General features: G+C 44.0%; 1 protein-coding gene across 3 annotated transcripts in view; it reads right to left on the bottom strand.

The window, feature by feature from the left end:
• LOC120310609 (peroxidasin homolog) overlaps positions 1-15,447 on the bottom strand; it is a 92,795-nt gene that overhangs the window by 24,532 nt on the left and 52,816 nt on the right. For all 3 annotated transcript variants that reach the window (XM_039349244.1, XM_039349328.1, XM_039349413.1), the window contains 4 exons: positions 13,921-14,037; positions 9,632-9,790; positions 8,396-8,508; positions 5,459-5,615 (listed from right to left, as the gene is read on the bottom strand). In XM_039349244.1, coding sequence (XP_039205178.1) covers positions 5,459-5,615; positions 8,396-8,508; positions 9,632-9,790; positions 13,921-14,037 — 546 coding nt within the window. The remainder of the gene's footprint in view (positions 1-5,458; positions 5,616-8,395; positions 8,509-9,631; positions 9,791-13,920; positions 14,038-15,447) is intronic.

Raw genomic sequence — 15,447 nt, 5'->3', positions numbered from 1 at the left:
GCCGAACCAGTACTAAGGCACCCAGATATGGACAAGCCCTTCATAATACAGGCAGATGCAAGTGATGTGGCAGTGGGGGCTGTGCTATTACAAGAAAATGATGATGCAGTATTGCAACCCTGTGCATATACATCTAAGAAACTCACGGAAACAGAACAGCGCTGGCCCGTATGGGAGAAGGAGGCTTATGGGATACGTTGGGCATTACTCACGTGGCGACAGTTCCTGGAAGGCAACAAAATCCCCTTCCAGGTATGGACTGATCACAAAAATTTAGAAGCCCTGAAAACTTCCAGGAAACTCAATCCCAAACAAGCCCGCTGGTCCCAGCATTTTCACCAATTCCAATTTAAGCTCAAACATTTACCAGGAAGAAAGAACTTCCTGGCAGATGCACTATCTCGCATGCCCCAATATAACAGCGCACGAACCACAGACTCTAGACCAATAATGGCAGAATCACAACTGGCAGCGCCAGTAACCACAAGAACCCAAGCCAAAATAAAACCACAACTGGACAGCCAAACTGGGATTGAATTCAGAAAAAGTTTGGAAACAGATGATTGGTTCCAGAAAAACAAACATGTGTGCACAATGAGAGACGGATTGCCTTGGGTAGGGGAAAAGTTATATATACCAACAACTCAAAGACTAACTTTCATGCAACTTTGCCATGACACAAAATCAGCAGGGCATTTTGGATTTGTAAAAACTTTACACTTAATTAAACGGCAATTTTGGTGGCCATCAATAAAAAAGGACATAGAAAGTTATGTTGCCAGCTGCCCAACCTGTGCATCAGCAAAGAGGTTGCAAGGGAAATCGCCAGGGCTGTTACAACCAGTGGCAAGTCCCTCAGCCCCCTGGAGGGAAATAGCCATGGATTTTATAGTGGAATTGCCTGAAAGCAATGGGAATACTGTTATCTGGACAGTCACGGACCTATTTTCCAAACAGGTGCACTTTATCCCTTGCCAAAAAATTCCCACTGCAAAGGCCTTAGCAAAACTTTTTATCCAGCACATTTACAGATTGCACGGGGCACCCCAACGCATCATCTCTGATAGGGGAGTGCAATTTACGTCTACATTTTGGAAGGAATTTTTATCCCTCTTAGGGACCACTCAGGGACTGACATCTAGCCATCACCCTCAGACAGATGGACAAGCGGAACGCTGCCAGTCGGTACTTGAGCAATATTTGAGATGTTTTTTAAATTTCCAACAGAGTGATTGGACGGACTTACTTCCTTTTGCAGAAGTTGCCTACAATAATGCAGTCCACTCCAGCACAGGCTACACTCCTTTTCAAATAGCCAACGGCCAAAGTTTCAACCCTATGCCAGAGTTAACCCCAAAAGAACCAACGATCCCTTCACTGAAAGAATGGATGGAAAACCTACAAAACACCTGGCCAATAGTCAGAAAATCACTAGATGAAGCTAGGCGGGCATACAAAGCACAAGCCGATAAAAAAAGGGTTGAGCCTACACCATTCATTATAGGAGAAATGGTGTACTTATCTACAAAATACCTAAAGTCCCTACAGCCCTGTAAAAAACTTGGACCAAAATATATAGGACCTTTTCCAATTAAAAGGATCATAAATCCAGTAACAGTAGAATTAGAATTACCCAAAAACCTCAGGCAAATACACCCAATTTTTCATTGCAGCTTGCTGAAAAGAGAGCATCAGTCACCTCTACGGCCAAAAATCCCCCCCCCACCACCTCCAATCATGGTGGAGGGGGAACAACACTTCGAAATAAAAGAGATCCTTGACTCTAGGAGATATCGTGGAACAACTCAGTACCTAGTTGCCTGGAAACACCTCCCTGCCTCACAAAATGAGTGGGTCCATAAACGTCACGTCAGAGCCCCGAAGCTATTGAAGAAGTTTCACACAGAGTATCCTAACAAGCCTAACTAAATTTTTTACTTGTGTTTTCTTTCAGGTGGATCTCTCTTATTGTTAAGAGGGGCCGGATGTCAGAATCCAATTATATTTCATCTTTAATTATCAAACATAGAAACTCCCAATTCTGCCTTCTCTGGATTCTGCCATAAGAGGGAGAAAAGGGGGAGAGCAAAGGGGCTTTATGGCCCTCACTTCCTTCAGCACACTTCAAAGGACTGAATGTGTGTTTATTGTGGCCTCTAAGCTTTAACATATCAAAGAAGAGTAATTGCCTTTCATGTAGTTATCTGAAGTCTCCATCCAGACGGAAGAAGAAAGGGGATGGAATTGTGATACTTGAAACTATCACTGGAAGGGGGGTTGATTGGGTGGGACTACTGGGGAACCCCTTAAAACCTTGAATGGGAGAGCTTGAACCCCAAGTCCTGTCTAGCATGCCTGCAACCATTTTCTCTTAATAAAGGATTCCTGTTGGAAGAGCTATTCCAAGAGTTCTGTCTTCTTAAGATACAACAGTTGAATAAAATCAACTTTGCAACCAATTCTTGCATTTACAGCCAACGCAGCATTACAGTAAAATGATGACAATTACAGTAAAACTGTAATTTGTGTTCACGTGATCTTTCACAATGACTTCAGGGACTCACTTAAAGATGTTGAGACTCTAGTAAGTGTGCAGAGAAGAGCAACAAAGATGATTAGGCTAAAACAAATAAAGAACGGTTGCAGGAATTGGAAATGTCAAGTTTCATGAAAAGAAGGACTAAGGGAGTCATGATAGTAGTCTTCCAATATTTGAGGGGCTACCATAAAGAGGAGGAGGTCAACTTATTTTCCAAAGGACCTGAAGGCAGGACAAGAAGCAATGGAAGGAAAGTAATCAAAGAGAGAATTAAGGAGAAATTTCCTGACAGTTAGAACAATTAACCAGTGGAACAACCTGCCTCCAGAAGCTGTGGGTGCTCCATCACTGGAGGTTTTAAAGAAGAGATTGGACAACCATCTGTCTGAAATGGTATAGGGCAGGGGTGGGCAACTTTGGCTCTTTTATGACTCGTGGACTTCAACTCCCAGAATTCCTCAGCCAGCATGGCTCAGCTTGGAAATCTCTCCCTTTTCCCTCAGCGTGGCTGGCTCAGGAATTCTGGGAGTTGAAGTCCATGAATCATAAAAGAGCCAAGGTTACCTACCCCTGGTATAGGGTTTCCTGCTTGAACAGGGGGTTGGACTAGATCAGGGCTTTTCAACCTTTTCACCCATTGTACCACTTTTAGGATATGGCAACATCCGAGGACCACTAGTCGCCTAGCAAGGTGTCAAAAACTTGATGACCAAAAAAAAAAAAAAAAGGAAAAAAATGATAAAGTACAGGTAGTCCTCGTCTTACAACAGTTTGCTTAGTGACTGTTTGAAGTTGCAGTGGCACTGAAAAAAGTGCCCCCCAAGCCACAGCCGAGCAAAACACCTGCCTGCCCACCCGGCGGCGCTCTTCCTTCTGTCCGAGGTTTTCATTGTTTTGTTTCTGTTGAGGATTGGCAGTGGGGGTGGGGTGGGGGGGGTGTTTGGTTTTTATTCCCCCCATCTGCTGGGTGGTTGCAGCAGGTTTGGGTCACTTCACAAGACCCTGAGACACTGTGACCGTCATAGATATGAATCAGTTGCCAAGCATTTGAATGTAAATCATAAGATCCTGGAGATGCTGCAACATTCCAGCTGATCGGCGCTTCTTCTGGGCTCATAAGAAGCACCAGGATCAGTGCTGAGCTCCAGCTGGAGCCTGGCATTGATCCTGGTTCTTCCATTGAGCCCTGACAGCCCTGCAGCTCCAGCCGTCTCTCGCTCAGGCTTGTGCGGTGCTGCCACCGGTTCAGCTCATTCCCCTCCCCCGCTACCACTTTTCTAGGATGGTCGCGTACCACCTGCCAGGTACCAATGTACCACAGGTGGTACCCGTACCACTGGTTGAAAAGCTCTGGACTAGAAGACCTCCAAGTTCCCTTCCAACTCTATTATTCTGTTATTCTGACTGAATGGGAAATGCTGTCATAAATCTGTTGTGGCCATCTGGTTTTCTGCTTAGCGACTGCACAAAGTTAGCAACTTTGCTTAGCAACAAAGTTAGCAATCCAAATTCGGGTTGCTACCTCTACTTATTCTTTAAAAGCATTTGCACCAATATACTTTTGTAGCACCAAAGCATATGCATCAATTTCCTTCAGCACCTGCATTTCAGACATGGGTATCCACAGCCTGTGTTGTTCTTTTGTCAAACTAACAAAAGCAGAATCATGCAGTTGTGTTGTCATGCCATGATTTTTGCCTCTTTCAGACCTGCTGGCAACATCAACATTTTGTGTCACTTGTTTGGTCAGATGGATTTGATCCTCATCAGCCACCCACTGTCATTTTTCAGAATGAGATCAGTGGCATATAAATCAATTAATTAATAAATAAGGAAAGAAAGAAAGAAAGAAAGAAAGAAAGAAAGAAAGAAAGAAAGAAAGAAAGAAAGAAAGAGAAATAAAGGAAAAAGAAAGAAAGAAAGGAAGGAAGGAAGGAAGGAAGGAAGGAAGGAAGGAAGGAAGGAAGGAAGGAAGGAAGGAAGGAAGGAAGGAAGACTCAGCAAATGCTGTTTATTTCAGAATTAACATACAGGCAATCCTCAAGTTGCGACCACAATTGAGCCCAAAAGTTCTGTTGCTAAGTGAGAGAGTTAAGTGACCTTTGCTCCATTTTACGACCTTTCTTGCCACAGTTGTTAAGTGAATCACTGCAGTGGTTAAGTGAGTAACACAGTTGTTAAGTGAATCTGGACTTTGCTTGTCACAAGGTCGCAAAAGGGGATCACATGACCCTGGGACACTGCAATCGTCATAAATATGAGCCAGTTGCCAAGCATCTGAATGTAAATCACATGACCCTGGGGATGCTGCAACAGTCATAATTGTCAAAAACTGTCATGTCACTTTTTTCAGTGCCGTTGTAACCTCAAATGGTCACTAAATGAACAGTTGTAAGTCAAGGACTTACCTGTATTCTACCTTTATTTAGCCTGGAAATTTCAACCTGCATCCTTAGATATAGCTGCCGGGTCTCTTAAAAATAGCTGCCATTTTAATGCTTCCCATTATTACAAATGTGCAAGTGGTGTACAATGCATGATTATAACACACAGTAGATTAAGTCAGCATAAAGCAGAGTATTAAGTTAAAAAGGTAGAAGGAGAGAAGAGGAGGACAGACACCTGTCTGGGATGATACGAAGGAGGCAGAGTATTGGGTAGGGAGCAGATTTGCCATGGGGGTCAAAAAAGTCAAGATGGCAGCCACAATCGTACAATCAAAGCCCCTCCTCTTTTTATGCACATCATTTACAACATGTGTAAAAAAAAGCCGGGACTTCAGTTCCATTGTTGCCCACCTTCTTAACATTTTGACACTGTCTCCCTGGCAGAATGTTAGAAGTCTCCTTCCTACCTTCCATTCTATGCAAAAATGAAATAAAATCCATTCTGAACGAAGAATGTCTCTGTTTCTCTTACCGATGATGGTTAGCTGCATGGCACTGGTTATAAACCCAGAGCTACTCCTGGCTGTACATTCGTATCTTCCTTGGTCTGCCAGTCCCAAATCTCGGATGGATAAAGTGCCTTCCTGGCTGATGTGGAACTTGCCACTCTCTGTGATCTGAATCCTGTCCTGGTGCAGAAAAGAAAAAAGAATCTGGAGCGTGAATAGAATTCTCTTTGGCGGGGAGACCACAATCGTGTTCACAGTAAACCACCAAGAAGGTCAGCAAAAAACAAAAGGGTGTCTGCAACTAGAACCACCACCTTAAATTTTTTTTTATTGCATTATAGCAGGGCTTTTCAACCTTCTCACCCATTGTACCACTTTTAGCATATGGCAACATCCGAGGACCACCAGTCGCCTAGCAAGGTGTCAAAAACTTGATGACAAAAAAAAAAAGGAAAAAAGTGATAAAGTACAGGTAGTCCTCGACTTACAACAGTTTGCTTAGTGACTGTTCAAAGTTACAATGGCACTGAAAAAAGTGCCCCCCAAGCCACAGCCGAGCAAGACACCTGCCTGCCCACCCGGCAGCGCTCTTCCTCCTGCCCGAGGTTTTCATTGTTGTGAGCATTTCTGTTGAGGATTGGCAGCGGGGGTGGGGTGGGAGGGTGTTTGGTTTTTATTCCCCCCATCTGCTGGGTGGTTGCAGCAGGTTTTGGTCACTTCACATGACCCTGGGACACTGGGACTGTCATAAATATGAATCAGTTGCCAAACATCTGAATGTAAATCACAAGACCCTGGAGAGGCTGCAACATTCCAGCTGATTGGCGCTTCTTCTGGGCTCAGCAGAAGCACCAGGATCAGCGCCGAGCTCCAGCTGGAACCTGGCACTGATCCTGGCGCATCTGCTGAGCCCTGACAATCCCGAAGAAGCACTGATCAGCTGGAAAGCAGCACTGATCCTGGCGCTTCCGCTGAGCCCTGACAGCCCTGTAGCTCCAGCCATCTCTCGCTCAGGCTTGTGCGGTGCTGCCACCGGTTCAGCTCATTCCCCTCCCCTGCTACCACTTTTCTAGGATGGTCGTGTACCACCTGCCAGGTGCCAATGTACCACAGGTGTTACCCGTACCACGGGTTGAAAAGCCCTGCATTATAGGACTATCTATATTGTAAATACAGGTAATGCTCGACTTACGACAACTCAGCCCAAAATTTCTCTGGTTAAGCCAGACACTTATTAAAGTGAGTTTTGTCCCATTTTACGACCTTTCTTGCCACAGTTGTTAAGTGAATCACTGCAGTTGTTAAGTTAGACACACGGTTGTTAAGTAAGTCTGGCTTCCCCCCCCCTTGACTTTGCTTGTCAGAAGGTCACAAAAGGAGATCACATGATGACATTGTAAATGTGAACCAGTTGCCAAGTGCCCAAATTTTGATCACGTGACCAGGGGGATGCTGCAATGGTTGTCAGCGTGAAAATGGTCATAAGTCACTTTTTTTCAGTGCCGTTGTAGCTTTGAACAGTCATTAAATGAAATGATGCTAATGCTGAGACTCTAGAAAGAGTACAGAGAAGAGCAACAAAGATGATTAGGGGACTGGAGGACGAAACACATGAAGAACAGTTTCTGCAATTGGGTATGTCTAGTTTAATGACGAGAAGGACGAGGGGGGACATGATAGCGGGGGGGGGGGTACATGATATCTCAGGGGCTGCTCCAAAGAAGAGGCAGTCAAGCTATTCTCCAAAGTGCCTGAAGGCAGGACAAGAAGCAACGGATGGAAACTAATCAAGGAGAGAAGCAACCTAGAACTAAGGAGGAATTTCCTGACATTTAGAACAATTAACCAGTGGAACAACCTGCCTCCAGAAGCAGTGAATGCTCCAGCACTGGAGGTTTTTAAGAAGAGACTGGACAGCCATTTGTCGGAAATGGTGTAGGGTTTCCTGCCTAAGCAGGGGGTTGGACTAGAAGTGTCATTAAACTGAAATAGGGCCAGCACAAAGAAGAGGGGATCAAATTATTCTCCAAAGCACCAGAGGGCAGGACAAGAAACAATGGTTGGAAACTGACCAAAGAGAGAAGCAACCTGGAATTAAGGAGAAATTTCCTAACAGTGAGGACAATTAACCTGTGGAACAGCTTGCCTTCAGACATTGTGGGTGCTCCATCACGAGGTTTTTAAGAAGAGACTAGACAGTCACCTGTCTGAGATGGTGTACATTCTCCTGCTTGAGCAGGGGGCTGGACTAGAGGACCTCCAAGGTCCCTTCCAGCTCTATTTTATTCAAAGCAGCCACCTTAAAACAGCCAGGTCATGCAGCCCTGACAAGCTGGCAATTGTGTTTTCTGGATGTGACCACTAGATGTCACCAAAGGCATTGTAACATTCAAGAAGCCTCAAAATATTTCTCTTTTTATCAGAGTTTCTCAACCTCAACAGCTGTAAGATGTGTGGACTTCAGCTCCCAGAATTCCCCAGCTAGTTTTTCTGAAGGTACCAGACTAGAAACCAGGAGAACATGAGTTCTAATCCCACCTCAGGCATGAATGACTTTGGGCCAATCACAGGAGACTTTTGAGTTCTAGTCCCGCCTCAGCCATGAATGACTTTGGGCCAATCACAGGAGACTTGTGATTTTAGTCCCGCCTCAGGCACAATGATTTTGGGCCAATTCTTCTCCCTCAGCCCAACCCACTTCACAGGGTTGTTGTTATTGTTGTTGTGGAAATAATAGAGTGAAGAAGGAGGATCACGTATGTTTGCCGCCTCGAGTTGTTTATAAAAGCAATATAAGGAAGGCAGGATATAAATGAAATAAATGCAATACAAAGGCAAAGAGAATTTTCTTTCCGCCTTCAAAATAAGGCTGCCCATTTCACATCAGTAGCCCACACCCAGTGTTCCCCACCTTTACACAAAAGGCATTCTTGCTTGTACTAAGTGATAAACCATCAGACCTTCGCCCACGTTATCGTTGGCTGTGGATCCCCGTGAGCGGTACAAGGGATCTCAATGTCTTGCCCGACTTCTGCAATGGTATCTTGAGGTGGATGAAGAAATACAGGCATAACTGTTTAGGAAAGACAAAGGGGTGGGGAGTGGGGGGGCGAAAGCACGGTATCACGGTTTAGCTAGTGCAGTGGTTCTCAACCTTTTTAATGCCGCAACCCCCAACCGGTTGTAAGTTGAGGACTACTCAACCGGTCGTAAGTCGAGGACTACTCAACCAGTGCAGCACCGTTTGCAGAATGGGACTTTTGGCCGGCTCAGCAGGGCAGAGACAGCCTGGACAATTCCTATTGGCTTTTGAAAGCCAATAGAATTAGACTCTATTCAAGAGAGTCTATTCTATTGGCTTTCAAAAGCCAATAGAATAAAAGGGAGTAGCACAGCTAAGGAAAAGGGGGAAAAAATGGCGGACTGCGTTGTTTGGCGACCCCCGTGAAATGGTCGTTCGACCCCGACCCACAGGTTGAGAACCACTGAGCTAGTGGAATGACTTGCCACCAAAAGTTGCGGGTGCTCCATGACTGGAGGTTTTTAGGAAGAGATTGGACAGTCGTTTGTCTGAAACGGTGTAGGTCTGTGATGGCGAACCCATGGCACACGTGCCACAGAGCCCTCTCTGTGAGCACGCACGCCATCACCCCAGTCCTAGGCTTTAAGTTGGGTTCTATAAGATCTTTTCGCTTTAGGCCTCCACTGCCGTGTGCAAAAAAAGAAGGTTCAGTCAATCAATCAATTTCAACTTCTTGCGGGGGGAAAAAAAGATCTCACAAAGTTGGAATTGATTGATTGAACTTTTTAGTCCCACCCAGTCTGCCGTTACCATGGCAGCCACGCCCATCCAATGGGCCACGCCCATTCGGCACCCGACAATACATAAGTGAGTTTGGGTTGCAGTTTGGGCACTCGGTCTCTAAAAGGCTCGCCATCACTGTAGGTTCTCCTGCTTGAGCAGGGGATTGGACTAGATGACCTCTGAGGCCCCTCCCAACTCTGTTACACTGTATTCTGTATTTCATGGGGAACAGAAATTAAGGGAAGGTGTGTCTTCCAGATGGGTTGGCCATGAGCGTTGAACTTCAAACCTTCTGGAGAACACTAGATTTGGGAAGACCGGGTTCAAGGGCGGAAGGAAGTCAACCGGATGGGGAAGACAAGATCGGCAAGAATTTTGTGTATGCGCTTACCACGTGGGGTGACCTTGAGGCTCACGGAAAATCTCTGGGCTCCAACTGCATTGATGGCATGGCACTCGTAGTGGCCTTGATCATGAAGGGACACTTGAACCATCTGCAGGGTTCCCGTGGAGAGGACACTGTATCTCCAACTGTTTGGTAATGGACCACCTAGGAACAAGAGGAATGAAATCATGGTGCTGTTGGAGAAACTCCTCCATAAACTCTGAACTTCACAAAGGATGGACAAGTCCCAAAGGTGCTTCTTCAAAAGTGAACTGGACCTTGTTTGTCCTGGAAGATATTTCCCTTCTCATCCAAGAAGCTTCTTCAGTTCTGACAGTCTTCAAGGAAAAACAAAGTCCAGTTGCCTTTTGAAAAAAGTACCTTTGGAGCAACCGTGACCTGGATGACTCCTTGGAAACAGGAGTGTTATCTACCCAGTTGGCACCAGTTGAAGAGAATGGATTGTTAATATAATAATAATAATAATAATAATAATAATAATAATAATAATAATAATAATAATAATAATAATGAAAAATCCAGCAAAAGGGGCAACACCAGGTAACTACAGGCCAATTACCTGCTTACCAACAACTTTCAAATTACTAACTGGTGTAGTAGCTGATGCAGGCAACAGCATCTAGTTGAAAACAATCTCTTTCCACCTAAGCAGAAAGGAAACCGCCCCAATAGCAGAGGAACAAAAGATCAACTCCTAATAGACAAAATGATCTTGGAAAACTGCAAGAGAAGGAAGACCAACCTGAATGTGGCATGGATTGACTACAAAAAGGCATTTGACTCTCTGCCACATGATTGGATAATAAAGTGCCTAGAAATAACAGGAGTCAGTAGAAACATCAGAAAATTTGTGCAAAGATCGATGGCACAATGGAAAACACAGTTGCAGATCAATGGTGAGAGGCTGGGAGAGGTTAATATCAAGAGAGGAATATTTCAAGGAGATTCATTATCACCATTACTATTTGTTATTGCACTGTTTCCTCTGTCAACAATACTGAATAACTCAGGACATGGCTATCAAACATCAAAAACATCTGCTAGACTATCCCACCTCCTTTACATGGATGATCTGAAGCTGTATGGAAAAACATCATCTGAAATAGAATCGCTGCTCAACACTGTCCGTATATATAGCCAAGATATTGTAATGGAGTTTGGCTTGGACAAATGTGCCACACTTACTATCAAACAAGGAAAAATAGTGAAAACTGAAGGAATCAAGATGCCCCACGAAAATAACATTAAGAGTCTGGATGAGGAAGAGTACTACAAATACTTGGGTATCCTTCAAGCTGACAACATCAAGCACACTGAAGTCAAGAAAAAGATTAGAGGTGAATACATCAAGAGAGTGAAGAAGATCTTAAAATCCAAACTCAATGGAGGAAATACCATAAAGGCAATCAACACCTGGGCAATCCCAGTCATTAGGTACACAGCTGGAATAGTGGACTGGACTCAAGCAGAACTAAAAGCAATGGATAGGCAGACCAGAAAAATAATGACAATGAATCATGCCCTTCATCCACGCAGTGACATTGATAGACTTTATCTACCAAGGCAAATAGGTGGGCGTGGAATGCTACAAGTACATCAGATGGTTGAAGAAGAAAAAATGGCTTGGAAGAATATCTGAAGACAATGATGAAGATGCACTGAATTAGTATATCAGGAAGGCTTACTAACTACTGGAGAGACCAAACTGGCCTTTCAAGAAAGACCAAATGAAGAACAGAATAGAGGCACCATGGGAAGACAAAGCACTACATGGCCAATACATGAAAAAAATAGCTGGGAAAGCAGATAACAATAAAACCTGGCAATGGCTAAGAGCAGGAAAATTGAAGAAAGAGACCGAGGGACTAATTCTGGCTGCACAAGACCAAGCCTTAAGGACAAATGCATATAAAGTCAAAATTGAGAAGACAGCAACAGACAGTAAGTGCCGCCTATGCAAAGAAGCTGAAGAAACAGTGGACCACTTGGTAAGCTGTTGCAAGAAGATTGCACAAACTGATTACAAGCAGCGGCATGACAAAGTAGCAACAATGGTGCATTGGAAGATCTGCAAAAAATATCATTTGCCTGTAAGCAAAACTGGTGGGATCATAAAATAGAGAAAGTCATAGAAAATGATAAAATTAAACTGCTCTGGGACTTCAGAATTCAAACAGACAAGCACCTGCAACATAACACCCCAGACTTAACAATTGTCGATAAGAAAGACAAAAAAGTCTGGATAGTGGACGTGGCAGTGCCTGGAGATAGCAGAATAGAAGAGAAAGAACTGGAGAAGATAACAAAATACAAAGACCTACAAATAGAAATAGAAAGACTGTGGCAAAAGCAAGCAAGGGTAGTACCAATAGTCATAGGCTCCTTGGGTGCAATCCCAAAACAACTGGAGCACCACTTGAACACCATTGGCATTGACAAATTTGCTATTAGTCAATTGCAAAAGGCGGCCTTATTAGGAACTGCTTCCATCCTGCGACGATATCTGTAATACCATCAAACATCCACATCTGCCTATCCCAGGTCCTGGGTAAGGACTCGATAGGTAGACAAAATGCCAAATCCAGTCTGAACATCTGGCTGACTGTGCGATGATCGATAATAATTAATAATAATAACCTGAATGTGGCATGGATTGACTACAAAAAGGCATTTGACTCTCTGCCACATGACTGGATAATCAAGTGCCTAGAAATAACAGGAGTCAGTAGAACATGACATGAATCATGCCCTTCATCCACGCAGTGACATTGATAGACTTTATCTACCAAGGCAAATAGGTGGGCGTGGAATGCTACAAGTACATCAGATGGTTGAAGAAGAAAAAATGGCTTTGGAAGAATATCTGAAGAACAATGATGAAGATGCTCTGAAATTAGTATATCAGGAAGGCTTACTAACTACTGGAGAGACCAAACTGGCCTACAAGAAAGACCAAATGAAGAACAGAATAGAGGCATGGGAAGACAAAGCACTACATGGCCAATACATGAAAAAAATAGTTGGGAAAGCAGATAATAATAAGACCTGGCAATGGCTAAGAGCAGGAAAATTGAAGAAAGAGACCGAGGGACTAATTCTGGCTGCACAAGACCAAGCCTTAAGGACAAATGCATATAAAGTCAAAATTGAGAAGACAGCAACAGACAGTAAGTGCCGCCTATGCAAAGAAGCTGAAGAAACAGTGGACCACCTGGTAAGCTGTTGCAAGAAGATTGCACAGACTGACTACAAGCAGCGGCATGACAAAGTAGCAACAATGGTGCATTGGAAGATCTGCAAAAAATATCATTTGCCTGTAAGCAAAAACTGGTGGGATCATAAAATAGAGAAAGTCATAGAAAATGATAAAATTAAACTGCTCTGGGACTTCAGAATTCAAACAGACAAGCACCTGCAACATAACACCCCAGACTTAACAATTGTCGATAAGAAAGACAAAAAAGTCTGGATAGTGGACGTGGCAGTGCCTGGAGACAGCAGAATAGAAGAGAAAGAACTGGAGAAGATAACAAAATACAAAGACCTACAAATAGAAATAGAAAGACTGTGGCAAAAGCAAGCAAGGGTAGTACCAATAGTCATAGGCTCCTTGGGTGCAATCCGAAAACAACTGGAGCACCACTTGAACACCATTGGCATTGACAAATTCGCTATTAGTCAATTGCAAAAGGCGGCCTTACTAGGAACTGCTTCCATCCTGCGACGATATCTGTAATACCATCAAATATCCACATCTGCCTATCCCAGGTCCTGGGTAAGGACTCGATAGGTAGACAAAATGCCAAATCCAGTCTGAACAACTGGCTGACTGTGCGATGATCCATAATAATAATAATAATACAAAAGTTCGAAGGGACCTTGGAGGTCATCTAGTCCAACCCCCTGCTCAGGCAGGAAACCCTATGCCATTTCAGACAAATGGCTGTCCAGTCTCTTCTTAAAGACTTCCAGTGTTGGAACATTCACCACTTCTGGAGGCAGGTTGTTCCACTGGTTAATTGTTCTCACTGTCAGGAAGTTTCTCCTTAGTTCTAGGTTGCTTCTCTCCTTGATTAGTCTCAACATCTTTTTTACATCGTGGTGATGTAAATGTTTGAGCAGGGGGTTGAACTAGAAGTCCTCCACGGTCCCTTCCAACTCTTGTTATCCTGTTAAAATTGTTGAGGTTAAGAAACGCAATCTTGGAGGACTCTTTCAGCTCATGTTTCTATGACTGTAAATCCTTACAGAAGACAGCAATGCCAAGGAAATACCTTCTTTTGTCCAAGATATGATCGGGCGAGGATGTCCATCTGCAGAGCAGGGCAAATCCACATTTTGACCCTCAGTCACGGTCTGATCACTGGGAGCTATTAAAAACCTGGGGGTATCTGCAGGAGGAGAAGAAGGAAAAGAGACATCTACAAGGTTCGTGGGAATGTGCAACCTCCTGTCCACTAAGCATCAAAGGTTAAATGAAAACCCCAGAGAAAGATTGAGAAGACCAGGTGGATTCGGCGGGCAATGTTTGTGAATCTCAGCCATTAAAACAGTGGTTCTCAACTTGTGGGTCGGGACCCCATTTGGGGTCGAATGACCATTTCACGGGGGTCGCCAAACAACGCAGTCCGCCACTTTTTTCCCTTTTTCCTTACTGTGCTACTCCCTTTTATTCTATTTGCTTTTGAAAGCCAATAGAATAGACTCTCTTGAATAGAGTCTAATTCTATTGGCTTTCAAAAGCCAATAGGAATTGTCCAAGCTGTCTCTGCCCTGCTGAGCCCGCCAAAAGTCCCATTCTGCAAACGGTGCTGCACCAGTTGAGTAGCCCTTGACTTACGACCGGTTGAGTAGTTCTCGACTTATGACCGGTTGGGGTCGCAGCATTAAAAAGGTTGAGAACCACTGCATTAAAAGATGCCTGAACAAGGGGTTGGACTAGAAGACCCCCAAGGTCCCTTCCAACTCTGTTACTCTGTTAAAATCAATCTTTACGGGCGACCCCTATTCAATTGATATTCACTAATGTGGCTAAGAATTCACTAATACAGCTAAGATTACTCTTCTCAATTTCATTTCTCCTGGGATATAGGAATTTAGCCTTAGGGGACAAAAAGACACGGTTCCAAGCTTCAAGGTGTTTGGACTTCAATTCCCAGAATTCTCCAGCCAGCCATGCTGGCTGGGGAATTTGGAAGTTGAAGTCCACACATCTTCTAGTCCAGGGGTAGGCAACCTTGGCTCTTTTATGACTTGTGGACTTCAACTCCCAGAATTCCTGAGCCAGCCACGCTGAGGGGAAAGGGAGAGGTTTCCAAGCTAAGCCATGCTGGCTCAGGAATTCTGGGAGTTGAAGTACACGAGTCAAAAAAGAGCCAAGGTTGCCTATCCCTGTTCTAATGGCTGAGGTTGAGAAACATTCAACTAGACCCAAAAATCTAGCAAGAGGAAGTATCCTAGTTGAGGTAAGTATCAGAGAGGATGTGGGTTGCATCCACACAATCAAAGATCCATCCTTTTTATACATGCAGGCTAGATGTTTGATGTCCTAATCCTGGCCACCATCTTGATTTTTTTCAACATCGTCTAGTCTAGCATCACCCTTGCTCTCCGTGGCAATCCTGCCTGTTGTATTGACCTTTCTTTTGAAAAGAAATGAGATGTGTTACTGATTGAATCTTTAAACTACCTATTAGATCATGGATGGACAAGACTTGGAACAAATTCACTGCTGTTCTTTGTCACCGTTCAATATTTGAATCTTCTTTTTTTTTGATAAAGAGCCAAGGAAGAAGGTTTTT

Source organism: Crotalus tigris, unplaced genomic scaffold (assembly GCF_016545835.1).
Source record: "Crotalus tigris isolate CLP2741 ecotype Arizona unplaced genomic scaffold, ASM1654583v1 scf7180000017536.10889498, whole genome shotgun sequence".
NCBI classification, from domain to species: Eukaryota; Metazoa; Chordata; class Lepidosauria; order Squamata; family Viperidae; genus Crotalus; species Crotalus tigris.
This window is presented reverse-complemented; position numbering and strand designations above follow the sequence as displayed.